This window comes from Hyaena hyaena, unplaced genomic scaffold (assembly GCF_003009895.1).
Source record: "Hyaena hyaena isolate Hyena2069 unplaced genomic scaffold, ASM300989v1 scaffold_280, whole genome shotgun sequence".
NCBI classification, from domain to species: domain Eukaryota; kingdom Metazoa; phylum Chordata; class Mammalia; order Carnivora; family Hyaenidae; genus Hyaena; species Hyaena hyaena.
The window spans coordinates 366,776-391,158 of NW_024080912.1; the positions used below are offsets into that span (position 1 = coordinate 366,776).

The 24,383-nt window shown below is 50.3% G+C and overlaps 2 protein-coding genes across 2 annotated transcripts in view; one reads left to right on the plus strand and one right to left on the minus strand.

Moving 5' to 3' along the window:
• The window catches only part of DDX17 (DEAD-box helicase 17), a 28,733-nt gene extending 18,062 nt beyond the window's left edge, over window positions 1-10,671 (plus strand). The window contains exons 10-14 of the mRNA XM_039246093.1: window positions 257-367; window positions 492-553; window positions 2,005-2,064; window positions 6,011-6,253; window positions 7,661-10,671. Coding sequence (XP_039102024.1) covers window positions 257-367; window positions 492-553; window positions 2,005-2,064; window positions 6,011-6,253; window positions 7,661-8,166 — 982 coding nt within the window. The 3' untranslated portion in view covers window positions 8,167-10,671. The remainder of the gene's footprint in view (window positions 1-256; window positions 368-491; window positions 554-2,004; window positions 2,065-6,010; window positions 6,254-7,660) is intronic.
• Window positions 10,669-22,729, minus strand: KDELR3 (KDEL endoplasmic reticulum protein retention receptor 3). The gene is made up of 5 exons (XM_039246125.1): window positions 22,475-22,729; window positions 17,586-17,686; window positions 13,215-13,373; window positions 12,320-12,572; window positions 10,669-11,543 (listed from the first exon to the last, which is right to left on the minus strand). Exons 1-5 carry the CDS (start codon window positions 22,563-22,565, stop codon window positions 11,503-11,505), a joined length of 645 nt encoding a protein of 214 aa, XP_039102056.1. The 5' UTR covers window positions 22,566-22,729; the 3' UTR covers window positions 10,669-11,502.
• Between the last annotated feature and the right edge of the window lie 1,654 nt (window positions 22,730-24,383).

Sequence of the window (24,383 nt, forward strand, 5' to 3'; positions counted from 1 at the left end):
GAGAAGCCTGACATTTTTTGAGGCCCAGAAACATTAAAAGTATTACTGGCTTTCTTTATATGATTCAACAGAGGATTGTGGTTAAAAGTAAGGATCTTAGCATTAAATCCCAGTTCTGATAGTATCAGCTGTATAAAAAATAAAGTGAAAAGAAAGCACTGTGGCTTTGGGGAGTTAATATTGTAGACATACCTTCTAAATAATGTATGTGGAGGCCTTCTCTGAATGACTGCACTTTTGCTGGTCTTGTTTTCAGGTTGATCCAGCTCATGGAGGAAATAATGGCTGAAAAGGAAAATAAGACAATAATATTTGTAGAGACAAAGAGACGCTGTGATGACCTCACTCGAAGGATGCGCAGAGATGGGTGAGTGCTGCCCTGAGGTAATTAGCCTCAGGTTTTATATTTATAGTTCAGTAGGAATTTTTTTTAAGTTTAGATTTTCCTCTTTTTAAGAGTTCTGAAATATCAGTTACTTTTCCTCTGACAGTTGGCCAGCTATGTGTATCCATGGAGACAAGAGTCAACCAGAAAGAGATTGGGTGCTTAATGGTGAGTTCAAAACTAAATACATATTGTCCATACTGTTTCATTGATGGGCACACTTTCTGTAAAGGACCAGGTAGTAAAGGTGGTGGTTTGTGTCAGTCATTCAAGTCTTCTGTTGTAGCAAAGAGAAGGGCAAGAACCATATGTAAAGAAATGGTCTGGCTGTGTTGCCTAACTCTGCTCTAGTTAATTGAATATTAGGGGCATTTTTTTTTATTTATTTATTTTAATGTTTTATTTATTTCTAGGAGAGAGAGAGACAGCGTGAGCAGGGGAGGGTCAGAGAGAGAGGGGGAGACACAGAATCCAAAAGAGACTCCAGGCTCTGAGCTGGCAGTCAGCACAGAGCCCGACGTGGGGCCCGAACCCATGAACCGCGAGATCATGACCTAAGCAAAAGTCGGACGCTTAACCGACTAAGCCACCCAGGCGCCCCATGGGGCATTTTTGTCTTATCTTCACTGTCCTTTAAAGTCAATAATGCTGGCAGTTCACACTTTTTTGTGACTTACACCACACTTTCTTTAATATGGTCTTTTTTTTTCTTTAAGTTTATTCCAAGAGTGAGAACGCAAGCAGGGGAAAGGGAAAAAGAGGGGGAGAGCGAGAATCCCAAGCAGCCTCTGCACTGTTAATGCAGAGCCCGGCGTGGGACTTGATCTCACGAACTGTGAGATCATGACCTAAGACAAAACCAAGAGTTGTACCTAATCGATTGAGCCACCCAGCCGCCCCTAAGATCTTATCTTTAAAATAGATAACGTTCACCAGCCTGTAAAGCTCCCCAAACCGTGGAGACTTCATGGCATAGGCGTAATTGATTATTAACTCAGTCTCCATCCTCTTCTCTGAGGATGAGGGGTAGGGCTGAAAGTTCATTGTAATCGTGGCGTGGTCTTTCTGGTGACCAGCCCCCTTCCTGAAGCCATCCGGGGTTCTGCCAAGTGTTGCCTCAGCACAAAAGACACTTCCATCACCCAGGAACTTCCGAGAGACTTGGGGTCTGTGTGTCAGGACCTAAGGCTGAAGACTAAGAATAAAAGACTCTCCTAGCATCTCTGTTTAGGAGCTCAGTGCCAGGAGTTGGGGGCAGAGACTAGTACATGTATTTTCTGTTATTTCACTGGGGAGAGTAGGGTTTCTCCTTTCATCTCATATCTTTTAAACTTGCTTCCTTCCCCTGCCTCTTACTTTCGGTTTTATTTCTTAGTAGAGGTAGCTTTTGGTCTGTTGCCCCTCTGTTAAAAGTGAGTATAATGAAGATTTTCAGGAGAATTATATTTTCCTTGAATTTAAAAGAGCTTGGCATGTTCTTGACACCATTACTTGACGTTTTAACATGGTAGAGTAAAAAGGCCAGATAGCTAGGAATGTGTGGATGGTCGTTTTTAAAGACAGTCACTTGGCCTTTGATTGTATAACTTGGCTTTTGTGGTACTGTTCTTGTTTTGCAGAGTTCCGTTCAGGAAAGGCTCCCATCCTCATTGCCACAGATGTAGCCTCCCGTGGGCTAGGTTTGTATAGATAGGTGTCTCTGTCAATGGTATATGTATCTTTTGGTTTAAAGATTGCTTTGTCATTTCAAATTAGAGTCACTATATATGTGTTTAGATAAATGTTTAAAAGAGAAGAATACAAAGTGTGATTATTTCCCCTCCCCCCCACAACTTTTTTTAACCTTGGTGTTTTTTTTTTCTTCTTTTATTTTCAAAGTCTCTTCCTGCTCCTGACAAACAGGCTTTGGTCTGCAGCAAGGCCTAGGCATGACTATTCAAACGATTAGAGGGGACAGGAGACATTCAGTTGAAAAGCTCAGCTTTTTCCTGGTTTTATTCTGTTTTCTGGCTGGATAGGATGAGCCTGATTGAACCTAGCTTATTAGAAGCTAGTTTTTACAGATACTCTTTTCCCTGTATGTATATGTGTGTGTGGAGGTCCAATTCCGTGAATGCTAACATAATGTATTCTTGGGACTTAATAAGTCCATAAATATGTTAGCATTCATTAATTAAATCTTCATTGCCCAATTTTATTTACTGCAGTAAGATTATCGAATGCACTCAGTTGTCCCCTCCTCCCACCTATGCTCCTGTCATCGATGTGCTGTCTTCCAATTTAAGAACTTGAAAATCATGTTCTTCTGGAGTTTTCCACCCATTATGATTTAAGATTTATATAACTATTTTGTGGTGCTTTATCCCATTATTCTGAGGTAAACAGGTGCATCTAAAAATTTTTATATTAAAAAAGGATGACTGTCACCAAGATATTTTTAAATTATTGACAGGTATTTAATTTCTTGCCCAGTAAGGTGAGAAGTACCATATTCCCTTGTAATACTTAACATAAAGAGAAAGCGTTTAACCGGAATACAAAAGAATGAAGGCTTTTTATACGTTGCACTCCTCATTCCCTCCTTCAGAGGTGGTGACCTGCAGCCATGACTGAAAATTGTCTCTGCCCTCCGAGGTCATGTCTGGATCTGTGCGGTTAGAACTTGGGCCTGTTGGGAGAAGAGGCTGAGGCCTGAAAGCAATTTACACAAAGGCTTTCAGTGATGGTGGTTTTTAAACAGGCTTGCTATGTGCTGGTAGCTTCTTTGTGCATCTTGCCTAGACAATTAAAAATATTTCCTCCCTTCCCCCCTGCATTTCTAAACCAAATCAATTGGCTACCATTAGAATAACTTAGACTCTTCATCCCACCCCCACTCATCCAAGTGAGGGGAGAGGGAAGGTACCTGAGTCTGTTTCTTGTTACTCAGCATCAGTGCTTGTTTTGGGCCCCTTTGTTTGCTGCCTTGTAAAAATCTAAAGGAGGGGGAAAACCCACCAAAATGGCAGAATGCTGACCAAGGTCCTACAAGATCCTGGAAAGTGAAGGCTTCTACCTCATAGACAGGGGTGCAATTTTCAGCTGAGTCACCAGGCCTTTTTTCACTTCCTGTCCAGCGATGGCCTCTTAAATGTTCCCTTCAGGTAAGTTCTTCAATTCCCATAGTTTTATGATAGTCCTCCTCAGGAAACCACTATCCCCTTTCCACTGGGGTATTTTTAATTTTTCCTTTTTTTTTTTTTTTTCCGTTTAAACTACACACTGTTAAACTAAAAGTATTGAATTGATTTTGTTTTGTTTTTTAACAGAAGCTTTGATATCAGCTGCAGATCACTCAGTACATGGCCGAGGCAAATCTACATTGGCCCGAAGCAGCTCTAGATGAGCCTGTTGGCGAGTCTCAGTCCCTCCCAGTTAGTGATTGGAGACTCCGGCCATGTCCTAGGGTTTGTCAGACAAAAAGTCGTTATCCCAGGCAGCTGGCCAAAACATTAACTTTTCGGTTTCTCACCCTGCTACAGCATCTCCTCTAAAGGCAGCAAGATCCCATTGTGGCCGTGCGCAGATAAGCTCAGGGCAGGCCTGACTGGAGAAAACCAGATTCCGCGCTTGCTCCTTTGTGCCCGCAGCCAGCTCTATGTGTATACATGCAGGACACCTTTGTAGTGTGAAGAACTCGCGCCATGTCTGTCCCCTATTGAACCCCTCCAGAAATACCCCCAAGTAGAAGTTTCCGAACCGTTGACTCCAGGCCCCAGTGCTTTCTGCTAGGAAAGCAGCCGTCTGTGCCTCCGGTGCAGTAATTGAGCCCAACCTGCTGCCCACGGCCCTGCGCCGCGGGACTGACTCAGGAGCAGCACCATAGCTCTGAAGGTGTGGTCCCGGGGCGCAGTTCCCCACCCCTTCACCTCACCTCCACCCTGGCCCCGGCCGTTTTTGTTTTCCCTTGTTGCATCAACGACCCTAGCCGGAGACTCACGCTGCCCCCTGTGATAACTGCCTTCTCGTCTTTCTGGTGTGATTTCAGGACTTTAGGGGTCAGTAAAGACTGAGGAGCCTTTATCGTAATAAGAAACAGACCTAATGCCCCTTTCTTCACAGGCCCGTTAACAACAGCTGAATTTTTTTTTTTTTTTTTTTTAATCATCTCCCCTTTCCCCTGAAATTGATCCAGTCTGGGCAATAGATGCAGTCTGACCCTTTGGATGTAACTTACATTTTTTTTATTAATTATTTTTTTCTACAATCACCCCAATTATCCTTGGGGGAGGCGTTGGAGGACCTGAAATTTTTACCCGAACCCAGGTTCTCCGGCGCTTGGCAACCAAATGGGGCTACAGAGAAGCATCTAAGCCAGTTCACAGAGCGAGCGTGTGTGGGGACTTCTCACTGCCACGGACCCTTGATGCATGCTCCCCGCGCTCCAGTGGTCCCGTGTCAGAAGGCGGAGTTTTCGAAAGGAGGCCGCCAAAAATAACAGGCAAAGAGACGGGATCGGCTGCAGCGGTTTCCCAAAGGAGGAGGGAGTGTGCATCGGTCTGGTAACAAACAGAGAATGTTTTTTAACTATTTATATCACAAAAATCTGTGTTTTATCTAGGATATTTTCTGAATATTCTTTGTAAAATGCAGATTTTTTTTCCACAAAACATTAGGATTCTTTGTTATATTAGACTTGTTTGTTTAAGTAGGTAAAATCTACATTTAGCTGAAAGCATTACACTAACATTTACATACTTTAAGCATTAGGAGGTTATTCAACCCAATTCCCAGCAGCAGATAGAACATTAAACTTGTCTCAAGGTTTCATGGTTTTTCCCACCCACTTTGGCTATTTAATTTCCCAGGTTATGTAGACAATCTTTGATACTTGAAGCAAGTACTGAGTTGAAATAACCTTGAGTAATTAAAAAAAAAAACAAAAAACAAAAACCTCATTTGGCGGAGCTGGGCTTGGTAGTACAGTGAAATTTTAGTGTAATGTGCTCTTGTAATTGAATGGGGAGAGAGAATTTGGATATTTCTGCAAAGGAAAATAGGTGTGTACTTAACTTTGGCTCTGATCAGTTTTTTAAATAATGAGAGCAAAAAGTTTTTAAATCTATTTTGATTAAGTCTCCTTGAAAATGTAGTAATAAAGTATATGAAGTTTCTTTTTTCACTTTGCTCTGTGACTGGTTTAAAGGTAAGTTTGTTATATTACTGGTAGATTTTGCCAGGCTTCTCCCAACAGAGTAGAAGTAATTTGACCTTGTAGCTTATCGGTGGTCCCACTTTCTTCTGCATTTCCAGTTTTGAAAAGGAGCTGGCATTCGATACAACTCCTGCCCAGTGTGTTGGTTAAAATCCAGAAGAGGCAAGAGTTCGGGTGGTTGAAGGGGATTCCATTAGGGTTTTACAGCTGAGAAGGCGGCCACTTCCTGTGCATGTCCCAAGAATCATTCATCCTCTTTTACTCTGTTGGGATGAGTCTTTTTTTGTTCCTGTTCAGAGTGGTTACTAACTTGATCTTCTTTCCTCTTGCTGTCACCTGCATTCGTGCTTCCCACCTGTTGTTGGCATGTCCTTTACCTTCTCTTTCCCTGCCACGTCAACCTACACGCTGACTCTTCGTTGGCCTCGAAGACGTGGAAGATGTCAAGTTTGTGATCAACTATGACTATCCAAACAGCTCGGAGGATTATGTGCACCGCATTGGCCGAACAGCCCGTAGCACCAACAAGGGCACCGCCTACACCTTCTTCACCCCAGGGAACCTCAAGCAGGCCCGAGAGCTGATCAAAGTGCTGGAAGAGGCTAATCAGGCTATCAATCCCAAACTGATGCAGCTGGTGGACCACAGAGGAGGCGGCGGAGGAGGGGGTAAGGGTAAGTCCTGGAGTTCTCCAGGTACTGCCAAGGTATCTTTTTGGGCTCATTGTGCCTCTTGTTGTTGTGGGGGGTTTTTTGGTTTTTTGTTTTTTGTTTTTTTAAAGTCCTGTGAAGGCTCCTAAGTGTGTTACTTAATAACAGAGGACAGTGATTAATAGTTTTTCATGATCTTTTCTAAGTAAGATGGTGTGAAGGGTGGGGCGGCTGTCGTGGCCGCCCTCCTGCAGCATGGTATTTCTGTGGACAGTGATAGGAAACCGACCTTTGTGTTGTGAAGTACATGGTGCCTATTCAGAATTAAGCTGAATTATGGTTATTTTTAATGCCTTCAAAAGCTTTAGTGTAGCGCATTAGGTTCTTAGTTTTTCATGTGAGGAGATCAGTAATTTTATACCATTTTGTGGCAGTAGAAACAGGCATAGTTAATGGATCTAAAAATTGGATTAGTTCCAGGACACCTGGGTGACTCAGTTACGCATCCCAACTCTTGATCTCAGGGTCATGAGTCGAGCTCCTTGGTGGGCTCCTCACTGGGCGTGAAGCCCGTTTTAAAACACATTGGATAGTTGCAAAATACGCTAGGATCGTGGCTTCTGAACTACCATTTCGGTATTATTTTGTCCCAAACTTACTGCATGCCAAAGCTCTATGTCTGAATTACTTGAGAAGTTTTTAAAATACAAGTTTTTGGTTTTCATTCGTGAGTGGGCTTGAAATTCAGCCTAGGAGCTTAAAGTCTGTGAGAGAATTCTGACGCAGCTTGGCCCACAGAGTAACACCCAAGAGCTGGTGCGCACTAGTAGACGGTCCCTGTAGGGTCCTAGCGACTTAGCCGCTCGTCTTTTTATTTTTAATCTGCAGTAAGTCGCCTCCACTTCTTTACCATTGTTGCTACATTTGTGAGATACGATTTCTTAATAATCCTCAAAATAAAGGACTTAACAGTGGTGAGAAATTGATTATCTTTTCATGTTGACCATTCTTTTGAATATATCCTATTCAAGAGTCAAATTATGGGGTTTTTTTTTGTTTTGTTTTTTTTTTATTTATTTCTAGGAGAGAGAGAGAGACAGCGTGAGCAGGGGAGGGTCAGAGAGAGAGGGAGTCACAGACTGAAACAGGCTCCAGGCTCTGAGCTGGCAGTCAGCACAGAGCCCGACGCGGGGCTTGAGCCCACAAACCGCGAGATCATGACCTAAGCGAAAGTTGGACGCTTAACCGACTAAGCCACCCAGGTGCCCCAAATTATGCGTATATTTTAAAGTCACTGATTTGGAGGCTGGCCTGGGTAAAGATCAGATCAGAGAATGCTGACTACTTCTGTACCTGGTAGAGTTGTTTACACACATGGCTGTGCTTGGGTTGTATTTCTGGCATTAAAAATTCCTCGTGTCCTCCCATCAGGAGGTCGTTCTCGGTACCGGACCACTTCTTCTGCCAACAATCCCAATCTGATGTATCAGGATGAGTGTGACCGGAGGCTTCGAGGAGTCAAGGATGGTGGCCGGAGAGACTCTGCAAGCTATCGGGATCGTAGTGAAACCGATAGAGCCGGTTATGCTAACGGCAGTGGCTATGGAAGTCCCAATTCTGCCTTTGGAGCACAAGCAGGCCAATACACCTATGGTCAAGGCACCTATGGGGCGGCTGCTTATGGCACCAGTGGCTATACGGCCCAGGAATATGGCGCTGGCACTTACGGGGCTGGTAGCACCGCCTCAACTGGGAGAAGTTCACAGAGCTCTAGCCAGCAGTTTAGTGGGATAGGCCGGTCTGGGCAGCAGCCGCAGCCGCTGATGTCACAACAGTTTGCACAGCCTCCGGGAGCTACCAATATGATAGGTTACATGGGGCAGACTGCCTATCAGTACCCCCCTCCCCCTCCACCCCCTCCTCCTTCACGTAAATGAAACCACTTGAGTGGTAGTGACTTGCGCAGACTTAACTACATTTAAAGGAACGCTGTCTTTCCCTTTTATTTCTCTTCCCCTTTTCTTTTTCTTTTTTATTTTTCCCCCAACCATTGTGATTTGTCTTTCATGCAGATTAGTTAGAATTCACTGCCAGGTTTCTTCTGTCCGCCAAAATGATCCAGTCTGAAATAACAGATTTTGTAAAAACATATATATAGCCGACTGGAAGAGATTCCCCCCTCCCCAACTTCTTGCATGTTGAGGATACTTGAGCTATTTTTCATCTTAAAAGAAAAAGTAAGGTATTAGGCCCTTTTGCAGGAGCCCATTTTTGTTTCCCTGAGTTGGGGAATGGGGGGGCGGGTAGAGGGTTGAATTCTGCAGAAGAAGGTGGCACTGTGCTGTAGATTGCTCTCATTACTGGGTTAGAAAACCAAGAGGGAATTCCCTGCACACTTTCTGTAATACTTTTTAATGTTACTTGGGCTGATGAGTTTTTAAGACAATGCATTGCCATTGTCGTCTTGGCTGATTGCTTGTTAAGTGCATTTGACAGTTAAAACAAAATTCCTAATTGGTTTTGTCTCCCTTATATTCTGCCTTGCCCCTTCCCAATTACTGAAAAATAACCATTTTAGTCAGGTTAGACATTGAATTGCTGAGTCTGAGTTTCTTAAGTGTATCTTTTAAATTAAAAACCCCAAGTGTTTATTGAAATGGTTAAATGTAGCATCTCGGCATCTGGGTGGAAGCTGCCTATTTTTCTTCCCCACATAACCAGGGACCATCTGTGAAATTCATTTTCCAACTAGAATAGCTGCTCTGGGCAGAATGAACATAAGTGTTCACTGAAAATTTATTAGCCAGTTAAATAATGTAACCAGTTACGTATGCGTTCACCTGCCGTATAAAAGCCACCTTTAAATATGGCAAAGTTTCGTTTTAAACTCAGTATCTATAGAGCTAGAATAAAAGCAACTCTCCAGCTACTCCGCCCTTTCGGCCAAATTCTCTTGAATAAAGAACTTTCAGGGTCCGTTAAGAAAGAACTCTTCGTTCTCTTCATACTCTTCTCTGCAGTGCTTGGTTGTAACAGCTTTGGGGTGCACGTTTTCTTCGGCATCCTTTTGCACTCAGCTTTTTACAGGTAGGTAGTGCTTAGGAGAAATTACAGAGGACTAAAGCCTAAGTCCTTTCATTTTTCCTCCTCTTGAAGGTAGGTGAGTCTGTCCCCTTCATAGTGCTACTGTTTACCTGAGACTTCCCGTAGCACATGGGCCTGGGAAGAATTTTCTGCCCTTGTGTTCACCGTAACAGGACAGGGAGATCAGACAGCCCCAGAAACCTCTTCCATATCCAGTGTTGGACTATTATTTTTTTATGCTATTGGTGTGGTTCATTAACAATGCAGTTAAAGGGGGAAGGCTCCACTGCGTCCTTTGGCTAAGGCCTGAGGGTGCCTGCTGATTTGTAATATCTAAATACTTGAGGTTCTTTTGTTTTTCTTTTCTTTTTAAAATTCTTCAGGGAGAGAGAAGGGATGGTTTCTGAGGGGTTCTGAAAAGTATGGTTGAATGTGCAACATACAGGTAGGTTGTCAGCATAAGCTGAAATATATGCATGTAAGAACTTTGACATGTCGTTCCCCCCTAAGCCCCCCCCACGCTTTCTTCTTCCTTTACTTCTGTTCCCCCCCCCCACCCTTCTTAGAGAAGTTGAGGCCGAGGGAGGATGGTAAGCACAGGAAAACATGGGCAGAACTGCCCTGTGCTTTCAAACCAAAGTGCCCCCCGCCGCAAAGATTTTTGTCTGAGCATTGGCCAGTCCATTGTAGACATTTCTTTCTACATCAGAATTGTGATTATTTTTAAACAGAGGTGCCACCGTAAGGGGTGTCCTATTTACTCTCTTGCAGGTCTTAAAGCATCCCTCTGTGGGGAGGGTCTCTGGGCTTCCTGTTTCCCACCAGGGATGATGACGTGGTCATAAAGTCAGAAGAACAGCATACCCCAAATCTCAAAAGCTATTGTGGCCTGAGCGCAGCTGAGATCTAGCAGAGTTTTTCCTATACAGCTTTAGAGTAACTCTTCTGCCTCTGCGTCTGTCTCCCACAATTTAGGCTCTGCCTTTGCTTCAGATCATGAGCAGAAGAGTCCTCCTATGAGGCTAGTTCCTGCAGTCATGGTTCAAACTCATTTAGGGAAAGGATTTCAATATTAAGCTGTGGGGCTGCTTCTCCCCAGTTCCTCCCTAACCATTCATTGTGTGGACTTCTCTCATCTGAAAGGTTGGTGGCTTTTGCTTGGGATCAGTGCTCTCTATTCACGTTCTCGCTGGCCTCTGAACACATTCCTGTTGCATTAAGACTTGAAAGATGTGTAGATGTGTGATGTGCAGGCACAGGATGCTAAGAGCTGTGTTACTATTCTTAGTTTGTAAATTGTCCTTTTGATACCATCTTGTTTTCTTTTGTAGGTATAAATAAAACACTGTTGACAATAAGGTGTGAGCTTTTTATTGCTTAAAAATTCTCTGACCACAGTCCGGTGGTGGTTTCCTTAACAGTTTTTATTTGCTTCAAGACCAAGTTTGGGGAATGTCAGATTGAGTAATAACCTTAGCACCTAAAAACGTGCAAGGGAGGTGGGATCGAGCGGTCTTACTGGAAAGATGTGAGTTGTTACCTGGATCTAAGTGCTCTGTGTGGAGCTGCTGTCACCAAAGCAAGACTCAAGTCCAGTTTAGAGGTGAGGCGTGTGGCTGCTGACAGCTGGCCGAAGCCGATACACTTGGCTTTGGTCTGTGGCCTCTGAAGGCGGGTTGGAAATGAAGTCACAACACTTCGTCCCTGTAAGACTATCAGCTTTGGATCACTGCCTACACTTGGCCTCCTACCTGGCAAGTGAAAAGCACCACAGCAGCGTGCTTTGCTTGAGGTCTGAGCTCTCGGGGGCATTTGTCTTCTACACCGAGACCACTTTCCAGGCGGTACTGACTCTTCCTTAGTGGGAGGCTCACACTAGGGCCATGGAGAGCAGTTGCTTATTTGCCCCATGTGTGGGGTTAAGCACCTAAGATTTTTTTGATGTCCAGTTGAGATGAGGCACCATGCTCCTCTAATTGACCTGGGTTTTTTTTTTATTGCTGCTATAATTTAAGGGAGAGATTGGTGAGAACGTCTTCTAGGTAGAACAATCAGTGCTCTGCTGAAATATCCTCACTAAGCATTTTTGACTAACATTTGGCCCGAGTCCTGTAGAAGTCATCCAGGAGAATATTTCAAATGGTTTGTTCTGTGTCTTTGTTACAAGGGTAGAACCATCTCTGGGACCCTCAAATTGGCATTGGAAGACTCAACTTCTTTCCTTTAAGGACTAGAAGAAAATGGAGATGAAGTTAGATAACTCCCTTTCGACTACATAATCTTAGGATCTCTAATGCCCAGTTCATAGTAGGTTTTACATGTTACAGCCAAGGGGGAAGCTTACAGATGAACTACAGACTCAGTGACCCCACCCCCGCCCCCCACCCACAATACCGATCCCACTCTGCCTTAGGCCACAAATGTCACTGGCTTCCACTTAATGTTTCCTATCTGTCCAGTGCAACTGCCCACCCACTGGTGACCTTGAACAACTGCGCCTTCACCATAACTAGTCTCCCTGCTTCCGCTGCCTTCCACTCTGCACAGCAGCTGCTGGTCCTGCACACGAGCCCGCCCGCCGGTGGCTGCCCTGCGCAGTCCATGTGATGCAAACCCGTCAGCCTCCGTCTCCGGGTCTGTAGGTTCTAAACATACTAGCCTTTTTGTCCTTTATCACACCAAGCTGGTTCCTGCCTTAGGGCTCCTACGCAAGCTATTCTCTGGAATGTTCCTCGTCTGTGTTTCTAACAAGTATTCTGTCCAGTGTCCTCTCATCGTTGTCTTCTCTGTATACCGTGTGTGTACGGTACATACCCTGTCTTCCTGGTCTGTCCTTTTTCATGTGCTTGTGGCCTAAAAATACTTGTTCGTCTCTTCCCATTGAAATAAAAGCACCATGAGGGGCAGAGAGAGAGTGGTAGCTCCATGTTCACTTCCCAGTGCCCTCAAATATTGAGTGGGTAGCAGCCGCCAGCGCCAGCAACACTGCTGTGGTGGAGCACCTACCTTTGGTCACGTACAAGTAGAAGAAGTCACAGTAGAAGATGGTTTGTACTACTCCAGACACCACCGCAATTTGGTCATAGAAGTTCTCAGTCTGGTACCGCCTGATCCAGTTAGCCAGGTAGAGTGCCCGGTACAGCCCGAGAAAGAACAAGTAGTGAGTAGTAATGGTCTCAGCCTCTCCGGTCTTACTGATCATGAAGAGCTGGGGCAGGATGGCCACCGACTCCAAGTAGATGGAGAAAGTCCAGAGGATCTGAGCCAACGAGAGAAGTGGCCAGAGGAGGCTGGTCAAGACCGAGAAGGAGCCCGTCTCTTCAAAAGAAGGTAATTACTAACATGTTTATGGGACCAAATACAGTGAAACAAAAAGTTCCCAACATAGAACCCATCCCCCCCCTTTTCTCTGATAATAGAAGATATTTTTTTAAAAGTTTAAACTGCTTTTTTCAAAACGTCACATGAACAGTTCTTTAGGACGCAATTTTTAATTGTAGCAGAACTTTATAAATTCGCCTTAATGGAAGCCATAGTTTCTCAAAATGCACTAGCATTGGAAGTTCCTCATGTTTGCTGCCGCACAGATTCTTGGTCCACAGCCCAGATGTCCTGCAGTCTCAGCCTGGACTGTGCACTAGTAGCCATGAGGGGGGTCTCAGAAGGTCTCAGTAACCGTAAGGGCGCTGTGATGCCAGCTTTGTTTACCTACAGGACTGTTTGGAGTGCCCATTTTCAAATGGAGTAGCGTGAATAGCTCACTACCACTTTCTGCACTAACAACAGTGTGTAATGGTCACGGTCATACCAAAATGCAAGCCCATATATTAAAAAAGATGCAGAGGGAAGAATGTTGGGGAATGTGTTACCCTTTGGAATTAGTCTGGGTCCCTTCGCTTACCTCCAAGGGAGTGAAACTGTAGTTCTCAAGGAAGGAGAGACCAATGACCGGGACCAGAAGAAATTCCAGGCGGAACGTGTCATTCTCACTGTCAAATGTTTTCCGAAATTTCCCATAGATCATGTACACTGTGACGTAGGCACAGAGGAGAAAAACCACCTGGCAAGGCAAAGAGACACATGGGGGTCCTTGTCCAGCCTACTTGCTGGGCTTCCAAGCCACCCTGAGTTGGGGACCAACGTAACTAAAGGGCCAGCGCTCTTGCCCCAAGGGGGAAGACGGGAACGGCGTTTGCAGTTTCTCTGGAGGCTTTGCCCTGGATTCTGAACCTAATGACCCTGTTGTGAAGTAACTCCTGGCTTCTCGTTAAGACCACTGGCACTAACAGAGTGAGGACTCAAAGGTGCGTAGGCATCTCCGGGTAGGAGACGGGGTTGGTGTCTGTCCGGGGGAGTTAGCAGTGGCGTTCCGGGGCTCCGAAAGATCAGTCCTAGATCTGCATCAGCGACTGGTGAGCATTCTTCCACCAGGACTAACAACGTCCTCTGAGTGAGCTGGTCGTTGCTCCTGCAGAAAAGTGCTCTTTAAAAAAAAATTTTTTTTTTTTAATATTTACTTTGAGAGAGAGCACAAGTGGGAGAGGGGCAGAGGGAGACGGAGACACAGAATTGAAGTGGGCTCCAGGCTCCGAGCTGTCAGCACAGAGCCCGACGTGGGGCTCAAACCTACGAACTGTGAGATCATGACCTGAGCCGAAGTCGGATGCTCAACCAACTGAGCCACCCCCATCTCTCTCTTTTTTTAAATGTTTATTTTTGAGGGAGAGCATGAGGGGCCTGTGCAGAGAGGATCCAAAGCAGGCTCTTTGCTGACAGCAGGGAGATTAGGGGCTGGAACTCACGAACCATGAGATCATGACCTGAGCTGAAATCAGACACTTAACCCACTGAGCCACCTGGGCTCTGTTCCTTTTTTTTTTTTTTGAGAGAGCGAACAAGCAGAGGACGGGCAGAGAGGGAGACAGAATCCCAAGCAGGCTCCATGCTGTCCGTGCAGAGCCTGATGCGGGGCTCCAACTCACGAACTGAGATCATGACCTGAGCCGAAGTGAAGAGTCGGACACGTAACTAACAACCACCAGGCGCCCCAGAAAAGCTCTAATTACGGTAGCTGTCCTCCAGCATGTGATTTTATGGTTGGGCCTCTAACCTTCTAGGCAGGAGGTTCTGAAACGTGTGCATCGGAATCACATAAATACACATAAATAGCCACCTTTTCCCCCTCCTGCCCCCAGAGTTATTGATTTAGTAGGTCTGAGTAGGCCCAAGGGTTTACATTTCCAGCAAGTTCTTATGTGATGCTGATGCTGCCGGTCCAGAAACTCACTGGCCGAGAGAACTCCTGTTTGTGCTTTAAAACTCCGTTTCTCACCGGAATGAGGCAAATCTACTTTGTGTCACCATAGCTCCCTGGGGACGTATACACTGCCGCCCATAATCATGTGCTCTGTAAATGTCTGTGTGCCAGTCTCTTTCCTCCGTTTTCTGTAAGAGGGTCCTGACTGTCATGTCCACCTCTGAATACCCAGCCCCTAACTCGGGGCCCAGCGCAAAACGTCCCGGAATGAGTGAATCAATGAATCAATGAAGTGGTGGTCACTTTCTAACTCCAGAAACGCAGAAACTGGCCTCTCAGGTTCCTACAACTTACTCTGCCACGCCAAGGGCTGGGTCTTCAGTCCCTCCCAGGACCGTTCAAGTCCGACCCTTAGGCAGAGACATGAACTCGGTACGTGGTGGTTGCTATTTCTGTGGTGAGTTTAAGTAGACTGTGACTTTAGGACCTCAGACAAGCTCACGCAGTTCAACACCCCACAGGTAACAATGTCCTCCATGCCAGCAAGGCGCCTGGAATCCCAGGGTCCCAGCTCCGATACGGAGGAGAGAGCATCTGGGTGCCGCGTGCTTTACATATGTTCTCTCATAGAGTCTTCACAACAGCCCTGCAGAATCGGTAGAATTCCCCATTTCGTAGCCTTCTCTCCTTAAAAATGGAACTAGTAGCAGGGCGCCTGGGCGGCTCAGTCAGTTAGGCATCCAACTCTGGATTTTGGCTCAGGTCATGATCTCACGGTTCATGAAATGGAGCCCTGCGTTGGGCTCTGTGCTGACGGCGTGGAGCCTACTTGGGTTTCTCTCTCCCTCTCTGCCTCTCCTCTGCTCGTGCTTGCTTGCGCTCTCTCAGAAATAAACTTTTTTAAAAATGGAACTATTAGATGATGTGCCCAACTAAAAACTACATTTCTCAGCTCCTTTGCAGATAAGGATGGTCAGTGACATGCATTCACTAGGTAGACTTTGGGGAAAGCTCTTTACAAAGGGCTTACCCAGATGGCAGGTACCCTATTTATTGCTCTTTCTTCCTTTCCTCCTCCTTCCTGCCCAGAATGCGATGTGATGGTAGGAGCCCTAGCATCCATTTGGTGATCCTGAGGCAACCTTGAGGCTAGCTGCCACCTTAGGGCTTCCTATACAATTTGCAGTGTCTCTTTAAGAATTAAGAATTTCAAGGGGCACCTGGGTGGTTTGGTCGGTTGAGCGTCCGGCTTTGGCTCAGGTTGTGATCTTGCAGTTCGTGAGTTCGAGCCCTGTGTCGGGCTCTGTGCTGACAGCTCAGAGCCTGAAGCCTGCTTCAGATTCTGTGTCTCCCTCTCTCTCTGTCCCTCCCCTGCTCACACTCTGTCTCTCAACAATAAATAAATGTTTAAAAAAAATTAAGAATTTCAAGATGGCAATGGCAAGGCTCTTCTGAGCAACTGCATGTGGCATGCACTTGTGAGTCCGGGTCACACTAAAGATGGTGGAGCAGAAAGTCAGAAGGAGCCTGTGGGGCTCAGTCAGTTAGCTTAGTCAGTCCAACTCTTGGTTTTGGCTCAGGTCATGATCTCACAGTTTGTGAGTTCAAGCCCCGCATCGAGCTCCACGCTGACAAGCCTGGTCGGGGTTCTCTTCCCCTCCCCCTGCCCCACCCCTCCCCTGCTCATGGGCCCTCTCTCGTCTCAAAAAAACAAAAGGAGCTGCCATCTCAGCCCTGGACGCCCCACCTCCGGATTCCAAGTTATGAGTAAGGTAAAAATAAGCCTTTATCTTATTAAGATAACTCTTATTTTAAGTCTCTCTTACCAGCATCCACACAGTAACCTTCCCTTTCACTGACTCTGAAACCTGGGCTCCTCCCACTAACCTGTGTTGCCTTAAAGAGTTCAGATGGCTGGGGGAGACGGCAGGCTTGGTCGGCAGAGCATGTGACTCTCGACCTTGGGGTCGCGAGTTCAAGCCCCACATTGGGTTCAAGTCCCAAGCTCTGCAAAAGAGCTGGGATGGCTGACTTAAAAAAGCCCACCCCAACAGAACCTCTAACAGCTGTGGCCCAGAGCCTACGACATCAGAATAGAACCGAGACTTGCTTGGTTTCCCCTGTGAAACAGGACCATGCTTCCAAGCACTAGTTTCCAAACTGTTCGCCTGTGCCCTCGGCCTTCCTCCAGCCCTCGGGCGGCATCTCCCTCCCCCAGCCCTCGGCCGTCCTCCCCGGCTGTCCTCCAAAGGCACCAAGCTTGATCCTGCCTCGGTGGTCTTTGCACCAGGCATTCCTTCTGCTTGGAATCCTCTTCCTCTGATCATCCCGTGGCTCGTTCCTTGTGTCACACGACCTTGACTCCCGTGTCACCTCTTCAGAGAGGCCCCTCCTGGTCACGCTCCCTGAACAGCTTCCCATTCGTTCTCTATCACATATCCCAGGTTTTAAAACTTCTTTTTTTATTTTTAATAGTGAAAGGAAACAGCACCCTATTTTAATAATATCTGCATAACCTCACCCCGACCCAAAGCTTTCCTGGCTGTTTTATTATCTGTCTTCCCAGTTAGAACGGAGGTTCCGTGAGAACAGGGCTTCTTCAAGTACCTGGCCCACAGCAGGTGCTCAATAAATACTTGTCAGATGGATATCAGAGGAATAACCTCTCTGAAAGCTCAAGGTACCACGTTTGATGTTTTGCTCATTTTTTAACCATTATAATAGCTAAGCTCGATCGAATATTTAATATGCGACGGCTATTGTGTATTTGCGTTTACTGCCTCATTTCATGTTCTCAACAGAACCCTCTGAGTACTAGCATTATCTTCATTCTGAAGATGAGGTGCACGGGGGCCCACGGCCTTGCCTAAGCCCGGGTCCCCCAGCGGCCACCAACACGGTCAGGATTCCCACCCGGGTCTGCCTGGCTCCACAGCCGGTGTTCCCAAGCGCACGCTCCCCGTCTGTCGGGGCTCCGCGGGCCCCGCCACCACGGCCGCCCACCCCCCCCCTCACCTTCATGACTGTGTTGTAGACAGAGATGAAGTTGGTGAACAGGTCCAGGTACCTGGTGGTGAAGACGAGAGCGAAAAGGATCTGGCTCTTCCCAGAGATGCCTGTGGCCAAACGAGAAGACGAGAAAATGAGACAGACTCCTGGGCGCCCCTGACACTCAAGAAGCCCGGTGCGTGGGGGGCGCCCGGGGGGCTCAGTGGGTTAAGTGTCCAACTCTCAATCTCAGCTCAGGTCTCAATCTCAGCTCAGGTCTCGATCTCAGGGATCCCGGTGCCCCTACGTGTGCCTGCCCGGATTCCGGCTCTGGAGGGGGTATGGGTAGTGGGGTGGGGGCGGCGAAGGGGGTCCAGGCTTCTCTTCACTCCATCCTCACGCTTCCATTGAGTCCCCAAAGTTCTGCCTTTTAGACAGCAACTCACTGACTTCACAGGGAGTTGATTCCCCAGGGAGACCTGAGCGGGCGGACCAAGCAGCAGGGGCCTGAGGACCATTCTCTTTTATTTGCCAAATCGTAAAGATTCAAGATGCTTTATTTTTTAAGTGATAAAAGTAATACCTAGTTTGGGGCGCCTGGGTGGCTCAGTCGGTTAAGCGTCCGACTTCGGCTCAGTTCATGATCTCACGGTTCGTGGGTTCGAGCCCCGCGTTGGGCTCTGTGCTGACAGCCAGCTCAGAGCCTGGAGCCTGCTTCAAATTCTGTGTCTCCCTCTCTCTCTGACCCTCCCCTGCTCACGCTGTCTCTCTCTCTCAGAAATAAATAAAATATTAAAAAAAAAAAGTAATACCTAGTTTTACTTCTTGTAAAACAAAAAGCAGATAATACAGAGATAGAAATAAAAAAGCCACAGCCACACCCGAATCTCAAAGACTCTGAGCGCCCTTCAGATATTGCTGATCACACAACACACACTTGCGCGCAGACAACTGCACGACCACATGGAGGTGACAAAACTGGGGTCACACCTTTCATGCTATCTCCTCACCTGCTCTGGTCTCTTTTTTTTTTTTTAATGTTTTATTTATTTCTAGGAGAGAGAGAGAGACAGCGTGAGCAGGGGAGGGTCAGAGAGAGAGGGAGTCACAGACTGAAACAGGCTCCAGGCTCTGAGCTGGCAGTCAGCACAGAGCCTGACGCGGGGCTCGAACCCACGAACCGCGAGATCATGACCTAAGCGAAAGTCACGCTTAACCGACTAAGCCACCCAGGCGCCCCCCCCCTTTTTTTTTTTTTTTACCTTTTTATTCTGAATTGATGTTAGATTCGCGGAAGAATCGTCGAGACAGTACAGAGGCTTCCCGCATACCCTGCGCCCAGCTCCCTACCGAATAGGCCCGCTGGCATGACACTGTTGCCTGAACTCCAGGCTTCGATTCAGGCTTCACCCGTTTTCCTACTAACACCCTTCTTCTGTTTCCGGGAGCCAAGCCAGGACTCGAAGCTGCCTTTAGCGGTCACGGCCCTTAATCTCCCTCCGGCCACTTCTGCTACGCCAGGGAGGTGGGTCCAGGGCACGGCAAGCCCACACCAGTCCCGACCCCTCCCCTAACCTAACCGCTCCCATCAGCGATGCCTGCGTTTCTGATCCAAAGGTCAACTCACGCAGCCTCCCCAGAGCCGGCTGCGCACCGTGTCTGTTCAGAACCACATGCTTCCTCTGGCTTGGCGGCCGTCCACACTGCTAGCTCGCCGCCTCTGACCGCTCCCGTCCTCACCAGCTAATCGCTGAGGGCTCCCGGGGGCTTCTCCCTGCCCCTGTGCTATTTCAGGGGCGTCCCCAGCTCTGGGCTCTGACTCCTATATTCCTGCCTCACCGTCTCCCCTCAAGCTCCCCCTCCTGTCTCCCTTCCTTCCAGAACGCCACCGCGGTCCCCTCCAAGCTCAAGCCAGGAAAGCAAGAGCCACCCACCTCCGCCTCCCCCAGTCCCGTGCCCCTCCCGGGCCCACCTCAGGGATCCCCCCCCCCGCCTCCCCAGCTCCTTGGAGGCTGCCACCCCTACCCCCACTCCAAGTACCAACCAATGGGCTATTTTTAAAATAAAACTCCACCTAAAGCCCTTAAGTGGCTCCCAAATGCCCTTTAACACAGACTCATTCTCCTCGTGGCTCGTGAGGTCCCACACAGGCCTTTCCCGTCGCCTCCCTGGCCCCGTATCTCATCGCTGTCCCCCTCAGCCCCTCCCTCTGGTCACAATGGTAACATCTGGATTTTACTCTACGTGTAATGGAGTGACTGGGGACTTCGGCACCGAGGAGTGACATTACCTGATTAAGGGGTCTGCTTCCTTTATACACCTGAACTGTGCCTCGTCTATCCCGCTGGTGCTGGACGCTTTGGGGAGGGAGACAACCGCTGAAGCCCCTAATATTCGGGTGGGGGGGAGGCGTGCCGCGTCCCTGTGCTGGCTTTCCTACCAGTATGGCCAGGCTGGGTCCCACACCCCTCACCTGTGAGATGAGCCCCCCTGCGCACGTGGGACAGAGCCGACGTGAGACCTAAGTAGGATTCAGTGAGAATGTGTGTTCTCCCTTGGGGGTCTGGGACTTGGACTTGGGGCCTGGGGCTGGCTGTGGGCAAGGAGCCCACCCCCCAGCGTGGGGCATGGAGTGCAGGAGGCGATGCTACCCGGACGCCAGCTCTGGGCCACGCCTGTGGCCACCCGGTCTCGCTGAGCCCTCAAGGAGGCCTCTCCGGGGAGGCCATTTAGGAGGGTCCAGGAGGCAAGCCTGGTGGGGGACATTTGGCTACCCCCTCCGCACGTGGCCTTCCTCCCCGACTCCCCCCTCTGCACCCGCAGCCTGCCGGGTTCCTGGGCTTCACTCACACCTTCGCGCTTGGGAGCCCTGGCTGTCCTGAGCACAAAGGTTTTCACACTCTCTTGAAAGCAATGGAAAATGCCCGCCATGCCCAGAGACGTGAGACAAGGGAGAGAATGTGAACCGCTACCTGGCCGGAGTCCCCCTGGGGTCCACTGAGCACATGGCAGCCCTCCCTCCATTTGACAGATGGCGAAACTGAGGCCTGAGGTCACGCAGTGAGTCGGTGGCTGGGTGAGAACTAAGTGCAGCCTCCTACCTTCCGGGTGGGTCGGTGAGGGTCACACCAGGCTCCGCATCTTGGGGCGGGACGGGGCTGGCGTCCAGGCGCCTCACCTCCTCAGGTCACAGCCAGGCATATGCCAAACCCCCTACACACACACACACACACACACACACACACACACAGCCTCCAATGCCCTTTTTTCTTTCCCCGTAGCACTTAGCACCTCTAACAAAACATATCATTTCCTTGGTTGCTACGACTGTCACTTGCGGACAGTCTCCCACGGGGACAAAGTCCGCTCCCCAAGTTGTGGGTGTTCGGTCCAGGGGGCGCGGGGCGGGGCGGGGCAGAGTGGGCTGCGGAACAGCGCCCCCTCCCGGTCACGGTTGCTCATCCCGCCTCGGGCCCTCCGCGGAAGTGCAGGGCCAAGTACAAGTTAGTTTCCCCCTCTCAGGGCTCCTGCCTCACCTCCCCAGGCGGGAACCCCAGGGCCCCTGAGTGCCCATCTCTCCAGAGACCGAAAACCGGAATGGCCTGCAGGTTCAGAACCACTCCCTCCTGTAAAGCCTCTCACGCCAGCACCCACCCCTCCTCCATGGCCAGCAGCCCTCCCAGCTTTCGGGTGACCCGCTGCAGGTCCCTCCGAGCCCCTCCCCTGCTCCCCACACTTCCGTGGCTCCACAGTCCCGATTCCCTGGCCTGATTCTCTGGCCTGACCGTTTGGACCACCCACCCCTCTGCCGCTCATCTCCCCTATGGGCCTCCCCCAAATCGGGCTGCTCGCTCTCCCTAGGACAACCCCTGTAGGCCTGGGCGCCCCCAGCACCCTCCACATGGCACACCCTGCCTGGGGACAGCCCGCCCATCCTCCAGGACCCAGCACAGAGCTGCTCCCCCCATGAACACTTCAGGGCTCTGCTCTCCGCCTCCTCGGCCTCCCCCCTCCCCCGCTCCGCCTGCACCCGCCTCTGTATCCCCTCACCCCAGTGCCCAGCACAGGGTGGGCGCCTCCAGGACACCAGCGGACAAAGATGTCTGCGGAGGCCTGGGAAGCCTTTTGATGCACGGGATCTGTTTGGCCACCACGAGGCCCACCCTGAAACTTCTCCAACCCCCCCCAACCCCCCAGGGAGGGCAGCCAGCCCACCGGGTGGGCAAAAGGGGGACTTTCCCTGCCCTCCCTGGGCTTCCGCTCAGCGGCAGCTCCGTGCTCACCAGGGCCCAGCCTGGTGTCCCTCCTGCCACATCACAGCCTTGTGTGCCGCACGCAGGCAGAGGAGGGAAGGGGGTCCAGCCTGAGGGGACATCCTGTCTGCAAGGGGCAGTGGAGAGTGGTGGAGGGGAGGAAAGAGAAGACCCTGAGAACTGGAGGCCAGTCCTGTGTGCAGACCGCCCCGCCCCACCCCCCACCTTCCATCCCACTGCAGGCCCGAGTGAGGGTCCAGAGCGAAAGAGGCCTTCCAGCTCCTGCTGAGCAAAAAGAGCAAGGGCGACGAGGTAAGCAAGAGGGCATCACCTCCTCCTTACCCGCCCCCACCTCTTCCCACTGGCAGTGGCAATGCCCAGGCAGGGGTGGGGCAGGGGTAAATCAGCCTCCCCTCCAGAATCTTCCAGGGCCCTCCTTCTTCCACAGGGCACACCTTTACATTTTCTTTGGAAATGCTGAGCTGTGCAAAAACAGTTTCAAGCACCCCCAGGGCGAAGTCCCCACCCTGAACGGAAATTCGGGAGCCCCCCCCTCCTCCTCAAGCCTTGCAGGCAGGCGGCCCGGGCTGGGCCCGGGTGGCCCAGACCCTCCCTCCCCCGCCCCGTCTCACACCTCCGCCCTCCGCCCCCGGCGACCCTCACCGGAGCAGCACTTGGACCTCCAGATCTTCCCCAGGAGCAAGATCATGGCCAGGAGGTGGCTCAGGTCGCCGAGGATCCGGAACACGTTCATGGTTCCCCGGGCGGCCCCGCGCCGCGCGCAGCCAACTCCTGAGAAACTTTCTGGCGGGAGAGAGGCGGCTGCCACGTCCCCGCGCCGGGCTGTGCGTCCCGCGCCCCGCGCCCCGCGCTCCCCGCCGCCGCCGCCGCCGCCAGCGCACTCCCGGCCGGGCGGTGACGTGGCCAGGACGGCCGCCGTGCCAGGCGAGCCAGGAAGCGCCGCCGCCCGAGATCCCGCCTCCCTCCCGTCCCAGCGCCTCGGGCCCCGGGGCGGGGCGGCCGGGCCGGCCGGGGGGCTTCCGGCTCCCGCTGCCCGCCGCCCCCCTCCCCGTGCCCCGTGCCGCCTCTGCCGCGCCTCCCGCAGCCGCGGGGCCTCCCGCACGTGACCTTGGGCCCCCCTTACCGCGCCCTTCTCGCTGCCCGGGGCCCCCCTCATCCGCAGCCAGGGCGTATGGGGGGCCGCCTGGCATAAACTAGTGGCTTGGTGGCACCCCATTCATGGGACCCACCGCTGCCCTCAGCGTCAGCCTGGGGTTCGACTCCTCCCTCCTTGGATGGGGAGAAGAGCGGGTCCCCAATCCCGCCCTCTTACCTGTTCAACTGCCAGAGCCACCTTGTCCTGACCTGACCAGCCCGAGGGGAAGGCGGTAAACGGTCCTCCTGTCCGGAGTCAGGCTGAGCTCTGGGCCGGCAGGGGTGCTGCGGGCCTCCGCTTCCTTCGGCCTCAGTCGTCTCCTCTGTAAAATGAGGTTCATGCGAGTATGAAAGAAGTCTGTCAGAGACATCCAGGGCCCTCGGCAGTGCCTCCCTCTTTTTTTTTTTTTTAATGTTTTATTTATTTCAGAGAGAGAGAGAGAGACAGAGCGTGAGCAGGGGAGGGTCAGAGAGAGAGGGAGACAGAATCTGAAGTAGGCTCCAGGCTCTGAGCTGTCAGCACAGAGCCTGACGCGTGGCTCGAACCCACGAACTGTCAGATCATGACCTGAGCCGAAGCAGGGCGTTTAACCGACTGAGCCACCCAGGCGCCCCCCTCTTCTTGGTATAATGAGATGTTAAACAGGAACACAGGCTTCGAGACTCCAGAGGGCTGGGGGCTGTCGGCCAGCAGGGTGGGAGGCAGGAAGGGTGAGGGGCAAAGGACCACCGGCCAGCAGGAGTCTTCCCAGCACCGTGTCGCCTGAGCAGGTCAGCCACTCTCTGGACCTTGGTCTCTGCATCTGTTAAGAGTGGACCGCACGATGGGGCGCCTGGGTGGCTTAGTCGGTTAAGCATCCGACTTTCGCTTAGGTCATGATCTCGCGGTTCGTGGGTTCGAGCCACGCGTCGGGCTCTGTGCTGACTGCCAGCTCAGAGCCTGGAGCCTGTTTCAGTCTGCGACTCTCTCTCTCTCTGACCCTCCCCTGCTCACGCTGTCTCTCTCTCTCTCTCTCTCACCTAGAAAAAAAAAAAAAAAGAGTGGACCGCATGAGCTAAGGGCCCTTATTGCCACCCTCCTTTTGACCCCAGGACCTTTATCTCTCCCAAAAGAGGAGGGTGGCCTCCTCCCACCCTCATCCCTGCCACAGCCAGAGAGGCTTTGCTGGCATGGAATCTGTCACACCCCTACTCATCCCCCTTGCATGGCTCCCTCACCATGACCTTGCTTAGGGCAAGGCAGTCCTTTGAGACTCAAAATGTGGTCCAAGGGCCAGCAGCATTTGCATCGCCTTCTGGGAATGGAGAATCTCAAGCCCCTGGGGCTCCTGGGCGCCTCAGTCAGTTAAGCATCTGACCAGTTGAGGTCATGATTTCCTGGTTTGTGGGTTCGAGCCCTGCACCAGGCTTGTGCTGA

Bases quoted from the DNA above. Each gene is read 5' to 3' on its own strand.
- KDELR3 (XM_039246125.1), bottom strand. From the start codon at position 22,565: ATGAACGTGTTCCGGATCCTCGGCGACCTGAGCCACCTCCTGGCCATG. The intron at 13,374-17,585 runs GTGAGGGGGGGG...TTGCCTTGCCAG, and splicing joins TCTACAACACAGTCATGAAG to GTGGTTTTTCTCCTCTGTGC. The intron at 12,573-13,214 runs GTAAGCGAAGGG...TCGTTGGCTCAG, and splicing joins ACAGTTTCACTCCCTTGGAG to ATCCTCTGGACTTTCTCCAT.